The following is a 25,691-nucleotide window of genomic DNA, read 5'->3' as shown; positions in this document are numbered from 1 at the left end:
GAGTCCGTGAGTAGGCATGCTAAAAAGGCTGACAGATACCCTTTACTAAAAAGAACTTGCCTAATAATGCAGTAAATTGTTGGTATTCCTGAAGAGACCTAGTCCCAATTACTTGTTAAAAACAAAAAGTAGAAACAATATTATTTCTGTTTGGAAGAGTTCCCGAAAGGGGGCTCTTCTGCCAGAAATGGAAGATCAGAGCTGACTGTTGATCCTATGAAGCCCAGAGGTGCTTCCTGAAAGGCAGCAAGAAAGTGGCATGCAGGCTGCTGTTTTCTCCTCATGAATCTCAACACATAGCAGCCTAGGGGTATGTGTGGATGGGAGACAGAGACTTTTTAAGAATGGCTGGCCTCTACAGCCTTGACAGAATAAAACCCAAATAGTAATAAGCTAATGTGGCAGTGAGAATGATAATCAAATAATGCTGAATACTCTGCAGAATATTTTGCACTATAAATACACATTAAAGTACAGTGCTATCAAAGTATATTCAAGTTTAGGTTTTTACATTCAGCTCAAGCGACGTACAACTTGGCTCACACAATGGGACACAAAAAGGAATAAAAATGTGCATGCTCTACTTTCTGGAAAATAGTTTATGCAGGAAAGTATTCCAAAACAGGTTAAATAGAACACAACTTTTTGATAGGCTGTTAATTCATAATCACGTTTTCGTCATACTAACATGTATCATGCAACAAACTTTATTCTATATGTGCACACAAAAAAAAAAATAAAAATAAAAATAAAATAAAAAGTATCTGCAAGAGTTAACTACATCAAATTTTGTCTTACTCAAAAAAAGAAAATAGTGAATTTTGCAATTACAAAGTTTTTCACTTTAGAACAGTAAACCAACACAAAGGTCATGTCTCCATCAATACACAGGATACCTTATGGAAATGGGGACAGACCTGGGGGTCATTAGCACAAATGAACCCTATAAGTATCAGTTGTATACAACTACTGCTCAATTACACTTTAATGTGGCCACCGCAAAACCGGAACTTCTTACAGTTTATCTGAAACAGGTGAAGTGAACTTTTTGATAAAAAGAAAATCTACACAGACTAGATTATGCAAAACACATGGTTATGTGAATCAGAAGCCAGAATCTAAACTACTGGGAGAAACAAGAATAGCCTCAGATATGCAGACACTACTACTCTGATGGCTGAAAGTGAGGTAGAGATGAAGAACTTGCAGATGAAAGTTAAAGCAGGAGGCACAGAAACTGGCTTTCTGCTCAACATAAAAAATAAGATTATATCATTTATTCCTATTAATTATTAGCAAAAAGATGGGGAAGAAGTGGAAGCAGTGAAGCATACTGTCCTGGGCATGGAGATGTCTACAAATACTGATTACAGCAAAGAAAAATATGGTGTTCTGAGACACACAGTCAATATTAAAAAAAAATAAAAAAAAAAGGCATTACTGAAACTGAATTTTGTTTCTTGTTATGTGGCCAGAGAATTTAACTGGCTAAGACACTGCAAAGGAAAAAAGAAGAGGATGACAGCGGCCACAGTGGTGCAGTGGTTAGCACTGTCACCTCACAGCAAGAGGTTCTCCGGTTCGATTCTCGGCTGGGGTGCCTTCTGTGCGGAGTCTGCATGTCCTCCCTGTGGTTGCGTGGGTTTCCTCCCACATCCCAAAGACATGCAGTAGGTGGATTGGACACTCTAAATTGGCCCTAGGTGTGTGTGTGTGTGTGTGTGTGTGTGTGTGTGTGTCTTCTGTGGAAGGTTGGGCACCGGGCTGGCAACTCGACACTAAAACTTCACTGCCAATCATGAGCGGACAGGTGATCTGCTGTGGTGACCCCTAACCAGGAAAAGCCGAAAGAAGAGGAAAGATGACAGAGGCCAAGACAGAAAGACATTACTGAAGTAATGAATTTTTAAGACCTTAAAGAAGACGTTATTGACAGATAGGTCTGCTGAAGTCCTTGAGGTCATGCACAGCTAGACTTAACTAAACAACAGAAGGGTTGGTACCTTCTATTTCACAAGTTACTAAAACTTCTTTTATTTACTTAACATTTGTTAACTGGGAAAGTCCGACTTGGAATGAAGCAGAGGCCTGGGGAGAAACGCTCCAGATGCATTTTTCATTTTCCTTCTGCCATTTGCTAAGTGAAGTTTGATGAATATGGGATCACACTGTAGTGCTTGTGTAGGCACATGCATGAATTAGAACATTTTTAACTAAGAAAGGCAAATAAAAAAAAAACAGCTACCAAGAAAAAACTAGGATCACAATGTAAAGCAAGAGCACAGGTGATAATATAGGCAAGTACAGGATGAAGAATTCAAAGCCATGCTTCCAAATGTGTGGATCAGTGCAACAGTAATCCACTTACTGACATTGGTGTTAACTTACAAGAACATTACTGAATATGCAGACTACCAAATAGGAAACACTTCACCTTCTGGACAGAAGGGAAGACTCTGTTACTGCTTAGTAACAAAGGAGATGACAGACAACAAACAGAACAGTTAGGATTACAAACACACAGATGAGTGGAATGTTAGTGATTATGACAACACAGATACTGGCTAATCATAACTTTCACAACATCATACTACGTAAATATGGGGAACTACCTACGAACAGAGTTATGCCTGGCCTACAGGGCAATCCAAGACCCAAACCTAATGAACTTCCTGCATATTCATAAATCAAATGGGACTAGGGCTACCTATTCCAGGAACGTAAATATGGCCTGTGATTTAAACAGGACATATGGAAGGACAGATTTATCTCCCAGTGACTGCCTCATCTTTGGAACCTCTATGACACTGTTCAAGAGGAACCTGGACAAATGGTTGGGGCACCATAAATTCTTACCGGGGATAGAGCCCACAACCCTCCTGGATTCGGGCAGTCATCACTAAATGCAATCTTGGGTACTGACTAGCATTTCTAAGGTATTACAATAGGATGAAACTGCTAGGCTTAAAATGACCTCTGGGTCGACAGCCTAGTAAACTATGATCCTATGAACAGTATACTGATGTCAACATAATGGCCACAATGGGTCTATATCAGCATTTCGAAAATTTAATAGTTCGACTCACAAAATATCGAACTGAAATGATCTAACTATTAAATTTTTGAATGCCGATAAAAAAAAAACTAAAGGGTGGAGGCAGGGGGGCTGCACCCCCCACATCCCTCGCTACTTAAATATACCAACTCAGAGACCACACTACATTGTAGTAAATGGAAAGCTCCCCTTACAGAGATTTCCGTTCGATGTTCTGCACTTTCGGCATTCTCGTGTTGACAATATCGCATTCGATATTGTCAAAGTTCGAGATGCTGATAGGAACCCAGCCACAATGATACTGTGTGTATTAAACTGATAGTTCCCTGTTGACTGACATATTAACAACATTCTCACCAACAAAAGAAATCAACAATCAGTACTGGAACAGCAAGCTGATTCCATTTCACCAACTTACAAATATGTTGGGAAGCAACTTGGAGCACAATACTCTGTACTACTAGTTACCACACTGGTTCTAGTATCAACTACTAAAATAAAGAATCAAAGGTCATCAATGAGCATCGAATTCTGATAATGGAATTCATCTAAAAATACAACACAGTTAAAAATGAGTCTGGCAAGTAACAAGTCACCCTACACTCACCGTGGTTGGGGGGTTGTATCATAACAACACCTTACTTATTGATCTCTGTTCTGAGGTCACATCACTTCAGAGAAAGGAATGCATCCCATTAGGTGAAACTTGCTTTCAAAACAAAAGATTCTAAGACATCCACTACAATATTCTCCATTTTCGTCATGGAGAATAACAAGCACTTCGTACAGGCAGTCCCCGGGTTAAGGACGAGATCTGTTTTTTAGTCGATCCTTAAATCAAATTTGCATGCAAGTCGAAACACGTACATATGGCTCTTATTAAATGTCACTTAGTCAAATGTTTGCCTCAGTCTAGTATTTATTTTACATTTCTTTACATATAAAACACTTGAAAAACACTTCAAAACGAAAAAAATCTTAAACATAATACTGTATATTCTAGCTATACTTCCTTGCTTCCTATCAACAAAGTTGGTTTAAGGTATCTTGCTATTAAATTTAGTGTTTATGAGGACTTTTTCACACACACACTAAACCATACCTCTCAACTGTATAGACTTTTGCAGAATGTCCAGATTTTTGACTCATATTTTTGGTCTGTTTTTCATATACTTCTGGTTTTCTGGCAAATTAGTGGCAAATCATTACATATTGCAGTTAGAAAATAATGACAGACATTTGAGTTCCAGACTTCATATCCTTCAGAAAATTCATGCTAATGCAAAACCTGTTATTCTATCAACTTGTCCCTATTTTTGGGCCTTTATCCCACTTTTATTTATGGCTTTGTCCAGATTTCTTGCTCTAAGAGGGTGAGAGGTATGATGACAGACATTTGATTTCAGAATTCATATCTTTTCGAAACTTCATGCTAATACAAAACCTGTTATTCTATCACCTTCCTAAGTTTGTAAGAGCAACATTTATTAAAATTGTACCTATTTTGGAATATTTGTCCACTTTCATTTATAGCTTTGTCCAGATTTTTTACTTTAAGAGGTTTAGGGGTATGACACACACCCACACACACTCTTAACCCTATTTTACCTGTTCCATAACTACCCCCCATTATGCAACCACTCACCTGTTAACTGCTGTCAGAGGATCACTCGCTCGCTTTCACTCTTCACTCTCTCATACACACACAGTCCCTTCCTCATTCATACCTGCATTCACTCTCACATTGCACCCACTCTCCCGATCTCTCTCACACACACACACACTCACACACAGTCACTTCCTCATTCATACCTGCATTCACTCATACATCGCTCTCACTCTGTCCCGATATTTCACATGCAGTCACTTCTTTATTCATACATGCATTCACTCACACATCATTCTCACTCTCCTGATCTCTCTCACACGCAGTCACTTCCTCATTCATATCTGCATTCACTCACACATCTGTCACTCTCCCAATCTCACGCACACACACACACTTAATGCATATGTTCAGTTACACACTTTTTTTCATTTAGTGTTTCAAATGCTATGATTGTACAAGTTAAGTAACGTCATGCAAGAAAGCAAGTGCAAAGTGTATTTGCATACTGTCACATACTACCTGAATATTTGAAATTATACTTTCTTAAGAACTTTGATTTTCAATGAACATCAAATGGCTTAATATACAAGCCAAAACACTCCTGCATTAGGTTTCCGATGTTTTCCTGAACATAACTTTATGCAAATTACATCCCCTAATGAAATATAAAACAAATAAATCCTGCAGTATGTGCTCCACTGTGTAGTCGTAAGGTGTTCCATTTGCAATGTTTCCATGGAAACCACTACAAACTACATTCAATGGAACTTCCATGAAACAGCTAAAGTCATTGACAGGCTTTACATGCTTTTTTTTTCTTTCTCGTGCTAATAATACTGTATTCATTGCAAACTTTTGTTTACATTCTTAGCACCTTATGTTTGGCTGCCGATCCATGTGCAGGTAAGACACAGAGTTGAATTTTTTTCCCCTTTCTTAACTGGAGTACGACTTTGACCAGTTATAATGTGGCACCGCTGGGCAAATGTACTGCATGGCACAATGCAAAACCTTTGCAATGTATACTGAGCTCATTACAGTAACAATTTATAATTCCATATCAATGTCCCTTTTGCACAGCATGGATATCAATATTCATGACAGCAGACACATGAATAATTTGTAGTTTAAAGAGGACGTCAGGAATTCTCGAGGGAGGTGTGGTTTGGGTGGGACTTGCTACTGTGCATCCTGTGTGGTACTTCTCTAACATAAGGCCCAAATTTGGGCAACTTTTAACTATTTTAACTTTTTTCACGTTACTTCCGACATTGAGGCAGCCCGTTCATATCTGTGGGTTATCCGCATGTCGGATGTCCATAACCCAGGGACTGCCTGTAGTGACATGTTTAAATAATTATTTATTTTGGTCTGATTACTTTAGAGAAGTCTACAAGGAGCAGCAATGCTGCAGCACCATAGTTAGGGTTGGATGAAAGCTGCCACAGCCACAAGCTGTTAAGGGACACAATCGCCATTGTAAATGAGTTTATATTTTTTGGTTTTCAACTTCAAGATGGGTGGGGTGGGGGGCCTGCTCAATATGTCAAAAGATCTAGCTACGACTCTGCAATGCTTTTTAATGCTGTCGGTGTTTTTAATTTCAGTTTGTAAAATGTCATGGGATCATCATTTTGCCACCTAAAATGGTCTCTCCCATAGAACTCTGAAAGCATGAAAAGCAACTTAAGAAAGCTACTGAGCACTATTACAGTAAATATAAGACAAGTGATGAATTTACACAAGTCATTTCATGACAAACCACATATCTCTAAGTTATGCAAACAGTTCTCAGTTTCTGTTACACAATTAATGGATAGTCAAACAGATGTTTAGTGAGAATACTTGCAATTAGAGTCAATAATTCTTTTCACAAAGTTTTTTTTAGCCTCTCAAATCAACATGCCTGAAATTCCTGATGAACAATAAAGCAGTCTTGCATTCTAGCAAATATACAGTTGGAGTGCTTCAAGGCTATTTTAACTCTTCTCCCAAATGACTTAAGACCCAATACATATCTGAAAGATGTGCAATAAAAGTGTAAAGAAAGTAACATTGTGGCAGGCAACTCACAAAAGACTACCAAGATTGTAAAAATAAAATGAGGTAAGAGTATAGGAGATGGACACAATGTGATGAATAATTACCTAATCAGCATTCAGATTTAACTTCAGCAAAATCCCCATACAAAGTAAAGTGATGTCCATTTAACAAAACTGTACCAATAAAGCACCCAAATGAATCTTTCTTCTGTGAAATAAATTCAAACTGCCCTGACTTTACCCCAAGGATTCTAATGGGAGCTTCTGAAGCAGATTCTGGAAGTGGCAAAGAGTTAAAGGTGTGGACCAACACAACTGACAGAGTCACAAGGCATTAAGAGAATAAAGGTTCTGAAGAAAATACAAATAAAATAAGACCCTGCAAACCACATGCCATTGATTTCCTGTGATTATGACTTTAAAGCAGAACAACAAAGCACAGCAAGTTTTTATCTTTCAGAGCACAATCCTTACCAAGCCTTACCTGTAAGGATGATGTTTGGGATGTTTCCATGACTGGAGTAATTCAGCTGCTGAGAGTCCTGTAAACTGCCATGACTCCCCGTTAGTCCCATCATTGCTGCTTGCGAATAATTAAGTGTTGAGCAATGGCTGTATAGGTTATGGGTACTGATGGGGTTCTCTATCATATTAAACTGTTCCAGCTAAAGAACAAAACAAATATTTAAGAAAAACAAGTAAGATAAATTTCAAAATGAAAACTGCATCACAGCTCTGCAAATGAAGTCCAACTGCATCCTCATAGCACACAAAAAAGTAACATTAAAATAAACCTTATATTTTGCCATTTCAAAGGATTATAGGTTCATAGGTAAGTAATAGGCTAGCTGCCCTTGTGGGCATTTTAAGCCTAGTCAATTTTCCTTTTAAAGGCGAGAATCAAACCCTTTACTTTGTGACTATGAGGTAAGCACCTTTAAACTATTATATCAACCTCTAACCCAATCAAACATACAAAAAAATCTACACTGTGCTGAAGAACCTGGACAGGTGAGGGTGTGAATGATAGACTGATGACAGCTTGCCCATCAAAAGGGGAAGGGAGACAGTTTGGCCTGTTGCAATGATGAAACCTACAAAAGTGCGAGAGTATAACATGCATGAATGCTCCATTTGGAGCTGTTATTGCAGAAATTGCAGCTGCAAAGAGGAGGCAATCAAGTGCATAAAACAAAAAAAAATCTCTAGAGTGTACAACTTAAACTTCTAATGGAAATCAATAAGACTGACTGTTGCCCTGAAGGAGAACAGCCTTTGTCATGACTGAGAATGAATGGACCTTAAGGGCTCTCACCCCAAGGGAGGACAAAACCTCCACTCTAACAAGGAAAGAAATGGCCTGGGATCTCACCCTCATGAAAAATGAAGGAGTCTATAGGTGGTAGAGATAGGAAGTTTCATGGTCATGTGGTTGAGGGACAGTTTTTTTTTTTAAATAATCTACAATGCTATCTAAGAGAAGGTGGTTCCAGTTTGAGAGTTTCTGTCTGAACAGGTATGAGAAGAGTCCTCTGTCTTGATAGCAAGAAAAGTGAATTTGTCCCAATTCAGAACTGGAGGCAGTTGCTGGTAATTGTCTGTTTAATAGGTCAGGTAACTCAAGGGATGGAATGGTAACAGCACAAGACTTGGTCTTCTCTTCAGCATACTGCGCCAGTGAGTCAAAAAGGCCAATTACTAGACTAAGTTTAACTTACTTTAAAATCATTCCAAATATTAAATGCGGACTGACAAATGACTTTAAAGAGTTATTTCTATGAAAAAGCAAACAGAACACTAACATAGTTAAGAAGTACATTTGAATAAGCAAACTTACCATAACAGCAGATGTTCTAATAGAACTTTGGGAGTTCTCCAGGGGCTCCAACTGCCAGGAGCATGCGAGTGTTCCATATAAAATAAAGCTAGAGCGCTAATTTCATCATTCACTTTTGCCTCCGAAGTGCTTCATTCGGCCATCTTGATGACCTGACCTATAAGGGCTGGGCAGGTAAGTCCATATTGGGAAAAGCCTTCCTACTTTAAAGTAATTTTATGAAAAAATCTTGTGTTTTTTTGTCATTTTGTGTTGCTTTTGTTAAGAAACAAAGTGTTACAGACTGTCTTAAAATGCTGAAGGGAGCTGTAATATGGATGCATGTACAAACTTTTTGTAAGGAAAAGTTTATTTTCTGACTAAAAACATTCTCAGATTTTTAAGACTCTGTATAGGACAGGATACTGTGCTGTCAGGGGTATACTTACCTTAGAACCAAAAAAATAAAACATTAGGAAACAGCAAACACCTGCCCCAGCTTGGAACCTTAACTTTGTGTTGGAAAAGCTCACCCTGCCACCCTTTGAACCAGCATCTTCAGCAGAGCTAAAATTTATCTCCTGGAAGACAGCTTTTCTTCCGGCCATCACTTCAGCCAGAAGAGTCTCCAAAGTTACAAGCATGACTGTGGAGCCTTTCATCATCTTCCATGCTGAGAGGGTTGCCCTCAGGACTAACCCATCCTTCACGCCCAAAGTGGGGTCCAGTGTGGCTCTCCACCAATCCATCTTTTTGGGGCAGTATAAAGTTCAAAGGGCAGAGCTGAGAACTGAAAATGCCAGTAAGCAACAGAGAAATGTTAAAATTAACTGTAAAGAGGATGAATAATTAAAATAAAAATAAAAAAAAGAGATGAATAGGAATATGGAGATCGGCATCCTTGAGATCCAGAGAGACTAGGAAAGCCTGAAAAAGAAGAGGAAGAAACAAGGTTTGAAGGGATAACATTCAATAGGAAGGAACGTTTAAGAAAGGTGTTGAGCTGGAACAGATCCAGAATTGGTCTCCAGGTGCCTTCTTTCCTGGCAACCAGAAATATTCTAGAATAAAATCCCTTCCCCTTTTGAGAAGTTAAAAGTGCCTGGATAGTTCCTTGAGAAAAGGCTCTGAAAAAGGGCAGCTGTTCCAGGGCAGGATGAAGAATGCCCAAAAGAGGGGGGGGGGATTTCCAAACCATGTAACAGCCCTGACGAATGATGGAAAGAACCCAAGAGTCCTGACTGATCTGCAACCAATTGGGAAGGGGCAGGGAAAGATGAAGAGAAAGAAGAACTTTGCTGTGGAGGGAAGTAAGAAGACACTGAGATAGAAACTGGCTTGTCTGGAAAGAAAGGCTTCTGAGCTGGAGAAGTCTGAGTAGACTTAACAGCAGGAGCCCTTCTAGCAGCCTTTTTACCACTGGGAGGAGGGCAAGACTTTCTACAGACAAAGGCAGGATTGGTAGGGTCATTTCTCTGAAATTTAGGATTAGGGGAAACAAAAATATGTTTCAATTCCTGCACAGCCTTCCCCTTTTCCTGAAGAGACTTAAAAAGCTCATCAGTTGAAGAACCAAACAGATTTTTAATGTTAAGAGCAGCATCCATCAGCTTGGCCTTGATATCATCAGGCAGAGGCTGAAAGCAAAGTCAAGAGTACCTCCTAAATACAGAACCATGGCAGCCCCCTACTGTACACTGCCTTCCAGCACATCCTACAGTGCCAGCTGTTCCTCCACACAAGACACTCCATACCTTCTGGATTACTTTTTTCTAGCTTTTTTCTTACTTACACAGCCATATTATTCAACATTTTCCTGCATCCTTTCAACATCAGCCAATATAGCAATATTATAATTGAGGGGGAAATAACTGAATTAAATAGCAAGACTTGAGACAGCCCCCAAACCAAAGATTATGGACGTTGTGAGACACAATTTAGATTTATTTTTAAACAACCTTTCACTTAATGACGACCTGCAAAAAAAAAAAAAAAAAAATCAAGGCTAAGCAAAGAAATTCTATTTTACTCTAACTCAGTTTTTTCCTGAATCCTTTCAACAGGCCCAAACTGGCCATGACTGCTACAACAACTGTATAACAACTACTGAATAAACAATCATATTAAGTGGGGGACGTGGGGTGTGGAGAGGTCAACAAAGCTTTTTTTCCCAATCATTTGATGTAGTGATGGCCTGAACAAAAAAAAAACGAGTAAGAAAATAATTTTTTTTTTTTCTTTTAAGGAAGAAATAAGTGCATCTGACAAAATACTAGTTCACAAAAAAAACCTGAGGACAATGCTTGTAAGGACACAGCACTGACAATAACCCCCTTTTCCCCAATTTACACATGGGGTCAGGATGTCACAGCAACATCTGTAAATCATGTCTGAGTATAGTGCATGCCCCCCAACCTCACACTACTGAAAAAGGTCAACTTTTCTGCTGATGTTAGACTGTGATGAAGGTCAATGTACAAATGGTCACAGTTATATATTTCAAGTGAATGCTGTCAGACATACATATCTAGCATGACTCCTTACCCTTACCTCCAAAAGAGAGACACATTCTGTGTACCACTCTGTCAGAGTGGGAATAAACTGAAGATGTCCTACTGATCTCTGCTGCAGTATGCGTTAACAGGTCTTGGATTCTTCCAACTCTGATGAAGAACCAGAGGGGGACTCTGAATACTCTCTATTCTTAGTTACACTCCCCTGAAAAAACACCCTCAAGATGAAGCATTTCTAATGGCAGTCTAAACAGATATCAGAGGTCCAAAAGAGATGTTACAGCTTATTTGAGATGGCACCCCTTCACCTCCACTATGTCCCCCAGTGCTGTATGCTTACCTAGATGCATTTCAAGCCAACACTTCTACACCTGATTCTCAACCTCCTGCTCCAAAAAGGCCAGACAGGTTCTAAAACTTTACTGATGAACTTAAGTACCTAGACAAAAACCTTGTGGCAGACCCTGCTGCAGTATCCCTGGGCTCGGGCAAACCTTCAAAGCTGCTTCCTAGTACTAATGTTCTCCCTACTGATAACGGCAGTCGAGCAACGGATGTGTGGGGTAAGAAAATGTACTTTGGCCTTAAGAGCCATTAACTACCAAACTCAAATGACTATATACTTAATTCTCTGTGCTCCAGTCCTTAAACAAGGTCATCACAGAGCCCCAGACACCTGAAACAAAACAGCATATGCAATCCCTCGTGGCCCAGGTCTCCTAGATTGCCAGACAGTATTAAATGCAGATATGATGCTGTGCATGCTTCTTCCAGGGCAGCTGCTACAGAATCATTTATGAGGCAGTATGCCTGACGATGAGCTCAACCTTTTCCTGAAGATTTCAAGTCAAAAATTTTAGACTCCCCCTTGGATAACCTCCTCTTATTTGGCTCATAAGCTGCCAGCCTTTTCAAGGCATTACAAGACCAAGGCAAGACAATGAAAGATTGCCAACAGATTCATCTCTCTACAGTTTCCAGATATCAGAGAAATTTTCCAGCAAAACCTATTTCCTTTGTTAGACGGATTTTAGAACCCCCTCACAGGCAAAGGAAATTCCTAAGAAAAGATTCCCACATAAAACTCAGAAGGATACCCCTTCCAGGGGGCCTCAATTTGGTAGTAGGAACCTGTGATTATATCCACCCATCACCCTCTCCAGACACAGCACCTCCATTCTCCTTTCAAGAAAGCTTTCTCTTTCTCTCCCATCCTGGAAAACGATAATCTTGGACAAATGGGTCTTAAGCATTATCAAAGAGGGTTATGCTATGACTTGGGAAAGCAGCCCCTCACCGGGGGAATACCTCCCGACCAGATTTATCTACTGGACTCTAATATACACAGCTTACTGGCTCAGGGAATCATAGAACAAACCCCATCAACTTTTTCAGGAAAGGGATGTTATTGAAGAATAGAGTTGTGTAAAATCTTACCATAACCCATAATGGTAGATGTCCTTTTCACTGCTGCAGTATTTGGCCAGACGTTCAGCCAGTATATCAAAGCCTTTAAGTTTCTTTAAGGTAAGCCGTACATCACATGTATGCTCCTCGCACAGAGCAAGGCATAAAGGTGACATTTGGATGTACTATCCTCAGAACTGACAGCCCCAGTAGGAACACCAGTTCAAGGAAAAGAGAGGTAATCAGTACATCCAGAAGAGAAATGGACCAGGGGGTGGAGGGAGGAACTGAATACTGCAACAGTGAACACAAAGCCATCTACCATTATGGTAAGATTTTACACAACTGACTGTGTCCTTCCATTTCACTGTTGCAGTATTCATTACAATAGGGAGAGTGCCAAAGCTCAAGAAGAATAGAGGGATGAGGAAGGACCAGCAGAGCTCTCTAGGAAGCCATGAAGGAGACACTAGCAAAAACAGCTCTAGCTCTGAAAATTCCATCCAACATGTAGTGCTTGGTAAATGTGTGCAAAGAAGACCAGGTAGCTGCCTCAAGAATACAGTTAGTATTCAAACCTTGAAAAAAGCAGCAGAAGAAGTCACAGCTCTAGTAGAATGAGCATTAACAGGAGGAGGAAGGCTCTTACCATGAAAGGAATAACAAAAACAAATGGCTTTAGAAATCCAAGAAAAAATAATTTGCTTGGACACAGCCAATCCTAAGGAGCTAGAATGAATGAAAACAAAGAGCTGATAAGATTTATTTAGTGTCTTAGTCTTACCCAAATAAAATCAGAGTTGTCAATGAACATCCAACATGCAGTTCCTTTTCACTGGCAGATTACTGAGAAGGGAAAAAAGTGGGCAAATGAATAGTCTCATTAAGGGACAACTCATTCACAACTTTGAGCATAAAAGAAGGATTAGTAATCGCAAGGACAACCTGTCCTTATGAAACACCAAAAAAGGAGGACAAGCCATAAGGGCGTGAAGCTCAGACACCCATCTGGCAGAAGTAAGGGCTAACAAAAGCACAGACTTCCAAGAGCAATGTTGCAAGGAAGCTGAGGCTGGAGGCTCAAAAGGAGCCAGAGTCAATTTTTTCCAAAACAAAATTAAGATCCCAGGGAGGAGGAACAGGCTTCTTGGGAGGCCTAATATGAAGGACACTTCTTTTAAGGAACTGTTTAGCTTCAAATCTAGAAGCCAAAAGAAGAGATAAAGGCTGTCAAGCAGAGATAGCTGACAAGTGGGCCTTAACAGAAGAATAAGCCAATCCAGCATTCAGCAATTCACACAATTAAGACAGAATCAAAGAAACATCCACAAAACATGGATCCAGGTTACAAGAAAGACACCAAACAGAAAACCTCTTCTATGTGGATAAGGATTTCCTAGTATTGGTCTTCCTGGCCTCCTGTAGGACCCTAAGCACATCCTCAAAAAAAAGGTGTCTATGTGGAATCAACATCCTATCGCCCACAGTGTCAGTTGAACTGCGGACTGGTGGGGATGGGTGAGAGATCCCTTGTCTTGTGTGAGTAGGTCCACCCTGTCAGGTAAGTTGTGATTGGCTAATTTGCAGAAGGAAGTGGGTGGGGGGGCAAATGCTGTCTTGGTCAAAAGGGAGTCACCAACACGATTATGAGAGCATTTTGTTGAATTTTGAACAGGACTTTTGGAAGAAGGGGAGGGAAAGTCTAAAGAAACATCCCCTTCCAAGAAAAAATAGAGGGTGTCCACCTTCCAAACCAGAGGACCTGACACAAAAAGAGGAAGTTGCCTGTTCAGACGGGAGGCAAAAAGACGTATCTGAGGAGTACCCCACTGGTGAACAATGTCCAGAAACACATCCCTGTGAAGCATCCATTTGTAAGATTGAGTTAAGGACCTGCTCAGAGTGTCTGTCACATTATTTTTACCTGAAGGAATGTAAACTGCCTGAAGACTCATGTGATACTTGATAACGTTTCCACACCAGGAGTGCCAACTGGCACAGAAGATAAGATTTTGTCTCCCCCCGTTTGTTTACATAATACATCAGTATGTATACTATAAATACCATGAGAGGTCCCGGGGACCCGGGGAGAAGAGAGGATGAAAAGCCTGAAGAGCCGGCAGAAGAGCTCTCATCTCTTTCACACTGATGTGCTCTTTCTGTTGAAGAGGCAACCAAACACCCAGCACCTTTAAGGAGCCAAATGCTGCTCCCCATCCCACATCTGAAGTGTCTGTGAACAGCTCCTGAGAGGGAAGAGGTGGGTGAAAAGGGAGCCCAGGATTTAGAGACAACTGCTGAATCCACCACAGAAGTTCCTTCTTGAGACAATGCAGAAGAGGAACTGTGAATTCACGGGGATGTGCACTTTGAAGCCAAACTGACTTCAAAAAACATTGACACTTTCTCATGTGGAGTTTGGCCAAAGGAAGCATAGGAATGGTGGAGGCCATGAACTCCAGAGCTCTCAGAAATTCCCTGGATGTTAGAGAGACCAGAGTAAGAAGAGTCAGAAATGAGTGTTAAGGCCTTGTGAGGAGGCAGAGATGGCAGCATAGGCACAGCCTGGATCCTGCACCTTGGAAACACATGGTCCAGAGAAGGAGTAAGAAAATACTTTTTGATGTTTATTGTGAACCCCAAGCAAGCTTTGCAGAAGGGAAATGGCAAAATGAAGATTTTGCAACAAGATCTCTGGAGTGGAAGCCTGAAACAGGAGGTCGTACAAGTAAGGAAAGACTTGGATCCCCTGAAACCTGCAAAAAAGCTATCCCTTGGGGCAGTAGAAAGGCCAAAGGGCAAAGGAAAGAAATGAACATGCCAAGAACCATGGAGAAACATTCAAACATCCTGAAAAGGGGATGAAAGTACAGTTTTGTACCTACCATAAATGTAGATGTTCGAGTGCTAATACAGCTGCAGTAATCACAGAAGGGTTGTCTGCAGTCAGGCAGTCCCTCGGTCGGCCGAATTCCAAAGTCTTGGTCCGTCGTCGCTTTCTTTCCTGACGTCAGTGCGACAGGGGTATACAAGACACAGCCGACGCCATATTCTTCAGTCTTTCTTGCCCCAGATGTCAGGTGGCCCCAGAAGGAAGGCAATACATAAATTATATATAAATATATATATATATATATATATATAAATATATATATATATATTCAAGCAATGCAATGTAATCAAAAAACAGTAGTTGCAAGCAAATACACCATAGAAGGATAACCCCAAATTAGGTTGCAAGAGGAGGTGTTCGTCACTAGTCCTTTACCAAGAGGGGAAGGAGGGAGGGAAACCTGTACTGCAGCTGTATTAGCATTCGAACATCTACATTTATGGTAGGTACAAAACTGTACTAAGTTCATCATGCATACAGCTGCAGTAATCACAGATGGGTAGAATCCCAAAGCTACGCACAGGGTGGTAGGCACTAGGTGGAACTCTGATGAGCCAGAATGCCCTGCAACACAGCAGTGGCAAAGCCTGCTCTAGTTTTGGAATATAAAGGCAGGTGGTAGTGTTTTGTGAAGGTATGCACAGAACTCCAAGTGGCTGCCTCCAAAATATCTTTGGTAGGAACTCCTCTGAGGAAGGCTGTAGTGGTAGCTGTGGCCCTGGTGGAGTGGGATCTGATGCCTGTAGGGACAGATTTTCCATGATAGGAGTAACAAAACCGTATGCAGTGGCCTATCCATTTTGAAATTGTCTGTTTGGCAACTGACTTCCCTTGAGCTCCTACAGCATAGGACACAAAAAGTTGTTCTGATTTCCTGAAAGGCTTTGTTCTGTCCAAACAGTAACGTAGCTGTCTATAGATGTCTAAGGAGTGTAGCAGCCTTTCCCCTTTGTTTGAGGATTGGGGTAAAAGGTAGATAAGTGTATGGCTTAATTTAAAGCTACCCTGGATACCACTTTAGGCATAAATGATGGGTTGGTTCGAAGGGAAACCCTGTCCTGATGGAAGGTGAGAAAGGGCTGCACAGCCATGAGGGCTTGTAGTTCTGAAACCCTACGAGCTGAGGTAATGGCCAGAAGAAAAGCTGTTTTCCAGGACAAATATTGCAAATCTGTTGAGGCAGCTGGTTCAAAGGGAGGCAATGTTAATTTTTCTAAAATGTAATTAAGATCCCAGGCTGGCACTGGTTGTTTCCTTGGTGGTCTTATATTCTTAGCCCCTCTGAGGAACTGTCTTAAGAGTGGGTGAGAGAATAAGGGTGGATCCGTGTTGAATTCTGCAGAAATGGCTGAGGCATGGACTTTTATGGAGGAAAATGAAAGTCCACTGTTCAGCAGCTCAGCTAGATACTGTAGTACCTGAGGCAAATTCAGTTTTCTAGGGTCCTGGCCTTTTTTTCTCATTCCAAGAGCAAAACCGTTTCCATTTTGCGGAGTAAGCCTTTCTAGTAGATGGCCTTCTGGCCTCCAAAATGGCCTCTTTGGGGAGTAGGGTCTGTTGAGGTGTTAAGGAATTTTCCATGCAGCGAGATTGAGTGTTTTCAGCTGGCTGTGAAGAGTTTTGTAGCTGTGCTGAGTCAACAGAAGAGGCATTAGAGGTAGGGGCCAGGGAGGAGTATGTGTTAGGCTCCTCAGGAGTGGATACCAGTGTTGTCTTGGCCAGTCTGGAGCAATCAGTATCATCTTCGGTCTGTCTGCTCTTGCTTTCAAGAGTACCTTGGGCAGAAGAGGCAGAGGTGGGAAAGCGTAAACTGTCCATGCTGTCCAACTGAATGAAAGGGCGTCCACTCTCCAGGCCTTTGGATGAAAGGTCCTTGAACAAAACTTTTCCAATTGATGATTCCTGTGGGAGGCAAAGAGATCTATGTCTGGCCTCCCCACGCTTGGATTATCTTTGTAAACACTTGAGGATGCAACTTCCATTCGTGTGGATCTGTCATATTTCTGCTTAGATTGTCTGCCAGCGTGTTTTCCAAACCTGGCAAGTGATGTGCTTGAAGTTCGATTTGCCATTCCAGAGCCAAGTTCCAAAGTGTCATGGCTAGTCTGCACAGGGGGTATGAATGTGTTCCTCCTTGTTTGTTTATGTACCACATTACTGTGGTGTTGTCTGTTCTTATCAATAATTGTCCTGGATGCAGGAGGTCCTTGAAAGCTGTAATTGCATTTATCACTGCTAGCATTTCTTTTTGATTGATGTGAAGGTGCTTTTCTTTTTGGGACCATTTGCCCTGAATGCACCTGTCTGTCATGTGCGCCCCCCAGGCATAATCTGAGGCGTCTGTTGTGATGACTTGATTTGCTTGAGGCTTGCAGAATGGGAGACCTGTGTTTGTTTGACATGCTTGGGCCCACCATAGAAATTCCTTTTGCAAACATGGAATTATTGGTATTATTGTTTCCAAACTGTGGCTGTGTTGAGACCATAGGTTTTTTAGGTACCACTGAAGTTTCCTCATATGCAACTTTGCACATGGGATTAAAAGAATGCAAGATGCCACGAAGCCCAGAGCCTGCAGGATTTTCCTTGCAGTAAGCCTGGTACAATTTGCTAATATTTTGAAGTACTGAGTTAGTTGCCCCTGTTTTTCTGGCGTAAGATAGGCCATCTGGGTGTTTGTGTCCAAGTTGGCACCCAGGAAAGTTATTTTCTGAGATGGTGTTAGCCTGGATTTCTCTTTGTTGATTGTGTATCCCAGGGAGTTCAGTAACCGTGTTGCACAAGCCAGATGATCCAGATGATCCAGAAGTATGTGCTTGCTGTCCGCTTGGATCAGGCAGTCATCCAAATAAGGGTAAATTTGTATCCCTTGAAGTCTGCAGTAGGCAATTACTGATGCCAGGCATTTCGTGAATACTTTGGGTGCAGTAGATAAGCCAAAGGGCAATGCAGAGAATTGATAGTGGATTGAACCTGCAAGAAATCTGAGGTATTTTCTGCAGCTTTGTCTGATTGGGACATGCAGGTATGCCTCCTTGAGGTCCAATGTTACCAGCCAAAACTCCTTGCCCAGCATGGGAAGAAGCTGCTGTAATGTGAGCATCTTGAATTTTGGTATGAGTAAGAATGTGTTTAGGATGGATAAGTCCAAAATGGGTCTCCAGTTGGTTCCTTTCCTTGGTACCAGAAATAGCCTGGAATAAAAACCTTGGCCTTGTTCGTGAGTAGGTACCTCTTGAATAGCTTTCATGTCTATGAGCTTTGAAATTTGTAGTTGTGCCTCTGCCCTTTGATTGTGTGGCAAGTTTGGCATGCCTCTCATTTTTGGTAGAGTGTGAAAATGAAATCTGTAGCCTCTGTCTATAATGTCCAGGATCCATGTGTCTGTTGTGACAATATGCCAATTTCTTGTAAATAATGCCGGCTCTCCCAAGGGTGCTGCCAGCTGAGACTTGCTTGGCATGGAAAGGAGGAAGTCATTGGGTTTGTTTCCTATATTGTTGTGCACTGTCTTCGCCACCTCTTGGTGCTGGAGTTTGCCATTGCCTGCATCTATATGATCCTTGTGATTGTCCTCTGCCCCTTGAGCGCCTGTATCTACCTCTTTGGGGGTGTCCGTGGCTGGAAAGGACCAGTTTTTAGAAGGCCAATTTCTGCTAAAACATGGTGGTTGAACCTGTAGAAAAGCTTTGACAGATTGCATAGATTTGGCTTTTTCTTCCATTTTCCGTAGTATCTCCTCAGCATTAGTACCAAATAGCACATCCTTTTGTAAAGGAGCATCTAGTAGTTTAGCTTTAACATGATCAGGCAAGATTCGTTCCCTAAGCCATGCATGTCTACGAATAACTGATCCTGTAACAGCAGCTCTACTTGAGGCCTCTAGAGCATCATAGCCACATTGTAAGGTGTGTTTACCCACTTGTTCTGCACTATGCATCATATCCTGCAACTCCATCAAATCTGGTTGTTCAGGTTGAGACATTTTATTTCTTAATTGTGATAACAGAAACTGCTGATATTTAAGCATATGAAACTGACAATTTAAGGCCCTCATGGCTAGGGTGGCCGAGGTATACACCTTTTTTCCCCACCTTTCTAAGGCTCTTGACTCTCTTTCGGAAGGTAGTGGATTCTTAGCAGTAGAGGCCTTCATTCCCTTGGGGCCTTGAGAAATGGTTTCAGGGTCAGCATTATGGCTTTTGTACAGAAATTGGTGAGAGTTAGGACCTCTGTAGTACCTATCAGGCTTGACTGGGGCAGGAGGCAGGGAATCCGGATTAAGGCAAGCCTCCGAATAAACATCATCCAGTATGTCCAAGGCAGGAGGTATCGCCAGAGGTCTGTGTTGAGGTAACAAAAGAAATTCCCTAAGTCTTTTCTTGGAATCAGAAAAGTCTTGCCCTTCCCAATGGAAGTGTTCCCTCAAGGTGTGCAAGGTTTCCCCAAAAGAAAAATCCTCAGGAGGAGATACAGAAGGAATGGACTGCTCTGCATCAGAATCTTCAAAAGGGGAGAAAGAGCATTCCTCTACATCAGAATGATCTGAAAAAATGCAGCCCTGATCAGAAGAGGGAGAATCTTCCTCCACTCTGGTTCTCTTGTCTGGAGGGGTTGAGAACCCCTGATAAGAGTAATTAAATCCTCAGCCATTTTAAGCATCTGCTTTTTAGGCATGGGGCCTGGAGATGGGCCCTGTGCAACAGGCCTCTTGGGATGCCTGGCTGATTTGGACTTAGTAAAGGCCTTAATGGAAAAGGAAGATGAGGGTCTGAAGACACCATGGGTGGAAGTAGACCTGTCCACATTAGGAGGCTCAACGCTCACAGTGGCTTCGGTGGTTGTAGTCTGGGTATGGGCCGAGGTACCTGCGGTCTCGGTTACAGAAGACCCCGCCAAAGAAGTGTCGTCGGTAGTCAGGGACTGCATAGGCATCTCGCTGAGAACCGGACCACGTGTAGCCGGTTTTGGCGTGGTGTCGGTGGGGACCGCGGTCCTCGAGTGTCGGTCCTGGTCCTTGCATTTTTTGGACAAAACGGTAGTCAGAGTCTCCGACAACATTTTATAATCAAAGGCTTTACCAAAAAAGTGTTGGGCGAACTCCGCCCGACGCTTAATAGTGCGCTTATTGAAAGTAGCGCAAAAGCGACAGCCCGAGACGTCGTGGTCTGGGCCTAAACAAGGTATGCAGAGGGAATGGAAATCCTTATGCGGTATTTGCTTCCCACAAGAAATACAATTGTTAACTTTTTCTGACATCGGTCTGAGGCAAGAAAAGATTCCCCAACGGGGTACTTAGCTTTAATGAAGACTTCGGTTTCCAATTTTTCGTAAATTCAGGAGCTGGCCAACCGGCACTTGCGAACTGCTTCTGCTTCAGGCACCGCGCAGCAAAAAAGACTGAAGAATATGGCGTCGGCTGTGTCTTATATACCCCTGTCGCACTGACGTCACGAAAGAAAGCTACGACAACCGACGCCGGACCAAGACTTTGGAATTCGGCCGACCGAGGGACCGCCTGACGGCAGAGAACCCATCTGTGATTACTGCAGCTGTATGCACGATGAACATCCGGGATATGGAGATAAGCATCCTTGACATCCAGAGACACCAGATCAGACTAAACAAGTAAAAGAGGGAACAAAGTCTGAAGGGACAACATTTGAAAAGAAGGCACCTTCAGAAAAGAGAGGTCTAGAATTGGTCTCCAGGTACCCTCTTTCCTGGGCACTAGAAACATCCTGGAGTAAAACTCTCTTCCCCTTTGGGACACAAATAACTCTTGAATTGTACCCAGAGTCAAAAGATCTCAAAACACCCATGCAAAGAAAGACAGCTGTTCCTGAGAGGAGCTAAGGAATTCTTATAAAAGGGGGAAGAGCTTTCCAGACCATGAAATACCCCTGGCAGATAAAGGAAAGAATCCAGGAATCTTTAGCCAAACGGGAATAGAGAGAGATGGGCAAACAGAAAGAGCAAAGTGGCAGGGAAGAAAAGGATAGTCAGACAGCACCTGATTTATCAGGAAAATAATATTTCTGAGGCACAGAAGAAGCCTGAAGAGCCTGCTTGCCATCCTTTTTACCCTTAGAAGGAGTGTGAGATTGCCTGTGAACAAGGCTGGGCTTATTGGGGTAGTCACTCTAAAATTTAGGCACAGGAGAAACAAATACATGTTTAAGTTACTGTTAAACCTTGCCCATTTCCTCAGCAGCAGCTTCAACAAACAAGTGTTTTATCTAGAGGGGCAGCCATCAACTTAGCCTTAATTTCGCCAGGCAAAGTTTGAAGCCAAAGCCAAGAACACTTCCTCAACACTGACCCAAAAGCAGCAGCCCTAGAAGAAACTACACTTGATGGAATGATGAGCCACCTGGGAGGAAGTCCCTAAAAGGGAAAGGGCAGAAGTTTTACCTTCAGAGAATGGAAAGATCAGAAATCACCTGATAGGCCTGGGAAAGCCCAGCCAACAAGAACCTGGACATATGGGTCTGATAATTAACAGCCCCAAAAGCCAAGGTAGCAGAGGTATAGACCTTCTTGCCTGGCATTTCCAGAGCTCTGCTATCTTTATCAGAATGCAGTAATTTAGGAGAAGGAAGCAATTGAGAAGGCTTGTCAGACACTACTGACACCACCGAGGGGTCAGCAGAAGGATGTCTGTACAAGAACTTAAAGGTATCAGAAAAGGCATCCAAACAAAGAAGCTAAAACAGGAGGGACTGCAGAAGATCTGGGAGAATCCATGTGCAATAGCTTGTAATACCTTTTATGTATCTCAGAAACTTGAGCACAATCTCATTTAAAGAAATTCATCATCCTAGAGATAAATGTCCCCAAAAGAAATCTTTTCAAATGCCTCCCCGGATGTGCCTAAGGTCATATCCCCGCTGGCTTCCAATCCCATCGCAGCAGAAGAATCCAACAATAAAGCTGGATGAACCTCAGAGCTATCACTTCGGGAGGGACATCCGGAGGAGGCTGAACAGCAGAAGATTCAGGCCTAGGTTTCTTGGCCTTCTTCTTCCCAGACGGCTACCCTCAGAGAGGGAAATTCCCTCCATTATGTCTTTAGCAAGAAGGTTAAGAAAAAATTCTGGCAATCAGTAAATAAACTACTACATCCTGGTAGCCCCTCGTCAACTAATCCATGCCCTAACACCTCTCCCACTGATACTGCTACCTTTCTCAATTCCTTCTTCATTGAATCTATTCACAAGTTAACCAAAAGTGACAGCATCACCTACCCCACTCCTCCTTCATCAACCCACCCAACCCCCTTCTCTCTTAAACCCATCCCCACAACATATAGCATGTCACTCCTTAGCAAACTTAAAACATGCTCGCCATCACCTAATAACCTACCTCCTGAATTACTAAAACTTGTTGCCAATTCTATTGCCTACCCCATCTCCATCTTAATCAATAGGTCAATCAAAGAAAACAAGGTACATGAAATCTGGAAGAAATCTTATGTCATATCCTTACATAAAAATAGCAACTCAATTGACCCTCAAATTTCAGGCCCACTGCCATTCTCTCTCTCCTGTCAAAATTTCTTGAAAAGTGCATCCACAAACATCTCCTCGATCACCTCCTCTTAGAAAATCTGCTTACTCTTACACAGCATGGTTTCTGCCCAAATCACAGTACAGCTACTGCTCTGATATTCACTAATTCTATTGCAAATTCTAATGACAACAAGCAGCTAATCTCGCGTTTGTTTCTGGACCTATCCAAAGCCATTTTCACCATTTCCCACTGACTGCTTCTATCCAAACTAGTTACCCTTAAACTCTGCACTTTCTTGGTTCTCCAGGTATCTCTCCAACAGATTCCAGGCAGTTAAATGGCATTCTAACGTTTCTCCTTTCTTACTAGTACAAACTGGGATAGCCCAAGGCTCCATCCTTAGACCCCTATTATTTAATATCTTTACTAATGACCTACACCTAGCAGACCTGAGTTCCACTGTGGCGACCCCTAAACCGGGAAAAGCTAAAAGACAAACAACTAATGACCTACACTCTTCCTGTCCACTCATCTGTCATACAATATGCTGACGATTCCACCATCATCTCTTCCTCTGACAATATCACTCACCTTCTCCCAACAGCCTCTGCATTCAGTTGAAAAATGGTTAACTTCCAACCAATTGCTATTTAACCCTAAGAAAAACAAAATTCTCCTATTCCTCCCAAAGTCTTTCCAACATCATAAAGCTACCTTTACTGTCTGCTACCTTAACAACATCACCATCATCTCTGTTGAAACTCACACCAAATTGAGTTATTACTGATGACTAACTACAGTTGGATCTTCATATTCAGCAGTGCATCAAAAAGGCACATCAAAAGTTAGGCCTGCTATATAGGCATAAAAAATCCTCACGAATGCCTCTAGGCTCTCTTGCACAAGCATTCTTACTCCTCACCTTTCTTTATGTCGCCCCTATTCTCACCAATATCCAATCAAATATTCTGACAAAAATGGAACTCACTTATAATAAAAAATTGCAAGGTTTGCCTCTAACCAACCCTACCGCTCTCACCACTGCCTAGTCTTGAAAAACCTGCAGTGGCTGGAATTTCATCATCAAATTCTACCACCCTAGATTCTCATAGCTCATTCTGTCTTACATGAACCCTTCTCCTGTCCCTCTCTCTGTGCCCTCATCCAGCCCTATACTCCCTACAGTGCTCTCTGTAGCTCCCAAGAGCATCTTCTGCAAGTTTATGCACCCAACAAAAACATTGGTAAACTCCTCTACAGCTACTCACTGGCAAATGCTTGTAATAAATTACCACCAAGTGTTAGACAGATCCCTAACCCCAACTCTTTCAAAACAACACTAAAAGAATCTCTACGTGTATCATGGACATGGCTTATGCTATGACCCAACTTAATCCACCCCCCCCTCCTATAATACTATTACAACTGCTTCTGATAAAGTCTACTAATAGTCAGTAGTTCCTACAGCTTCCACAGCTTTAGTCTTAGAAACTAGCTCATGCCCTGGGCTTATCTCCTGTTTATATATTTGTTACTTTCTGTTTAACAAACTTATCTATATTTTCTGCATTCTGCTTACTACTGTATGAAACTTCATAGTACATTATGTTTCTAATTTAATGACCATTTTCTAGCATGTTGTTTCAACATACATCTCATACATATTGTAATTATTGTGACTACTTTTGTTACTTGTACTTTTTGGAGCTTTTCTACTTGGGCCTCCACTGAAAAAGGGGTGCTGCCCAGTCAGACTAACCTGGTCAACAAATGTCAAACAAATAAAATAAATAAATTGGTTTTCATGATAAAGCACCAAAGAAGAAAGTCTACTATGAAGGGTTTTGGGAACAAAGGCCTGACAGATAGAACAGGACGTATGATCGTGCAAAGTGCCAAGGCAAAACAGTTTGTGACAGTCTTTATGGGGAATCTGCCTCACCCACTGGCATTTACCCTTCTTGGATGACATGAAACCCACAAGTAACAATATCACAAAAGAAAGATAAGACAACAAAACTCCCAAGGGGGCACTTATCTGTAATGGCTTGGTGAACCAGCAGAGGAACTGGCATTCAGACCAACGACCAAAAGATGACATTCAGACTGGTGGCAAAGAATTTCTGAAGACGGTACGTCCAGACATCATGTTTACGCCCTACGCTACAAGAGCAGCATACATGCGGCATACAATGTACCTTAAATCAACCTAAAGGCTTTGGTATACTGGAGAGACATCAAGCCTCCCTTGGTAGGGGATCCCTATTGTAAGAATACTGCAACAGTGAAATGGAAGTAGGATCAAAGGAGACCCACTCTGGACCTCTCCCAGCTAAACACCTTCTTAAGAGTTCCCTCTTTCAAATTGCTTTCCTTACACACTGTTCTACCCTTACTTCTTTCTCAGGCCTTCCTGGTATCATTAAACCTAAAGGATGCTCATTTCCACTCATCCTGCCTGCAGAAAATTTCTCAGGCTCTCTATTAGATCATCACATTTTCAGTTTACTGCTTTGCTCTTTAGTCCTTCTACGGCTCCAAGGAATTTCACAAAGTGTCTGGACCCAGTGGTGGCATTCTGGTACACTCAAGGCATACAAATCTTCCCTTACCCAGATGACCTTCTACTCAAGGTGCTGCTCAGAGACACCCTCCTCAAGCATCTTCATTACACTGTAACACATTTGACTCTTTTGGGGTTCACCATTAATTAAAAAAAAATCCCATGTGAATCTCACCCAACACTTGACTTTTCTGGGCTGCAGACTGGACAACTCCAATTTCCATGCCTTTATTCTTCAGGAGAAAGTCACCTTCCAAGTCAGGCAGTTCTTAATGATTTTC

General features: G+C 41.8%; 1 protein-coding gene across 1 annotated transcript in view; it reads right to left on the bottom strand.

The window, feature by feature from the left end:
• Positions 1–25,691, bottom strand: part of CRTC1 (CREB regulated transcription coactivator 1) — a 1,948,027-nt gene that overhangs the window by 99,281 nt on the left and 1,823,055 nt on the right. Inside the window, exon 13 of the mRNA XM_044053956.1 lies at positions 7,191–7,371. Within this exon, the coding sequence (XP_043909891.1) occupies positions 7,191–7,371 (181 nt within the window). The remainder of the gene's footprint in view (positions 1–7,190; positions 7,372–25,691) is intronic.

The sequence above is a fragment of the Protopterus annectens genome, chromosome 13.part0 (genome assembly GCF_019279795.1).
Source record: "Protopterus annectens isolate FY-2018-M chromosome 13.part0, PAN1.0, whole genome shotgun sequence".
NCBI lineage: Eukaryota > Metazoa > Chordata > Ceratodontiformes > Protopteridae > Protopterus > Protopterus annectens.
This window is presented reverse-complemented; position numbering and strand designations above follow the sequence as displayed.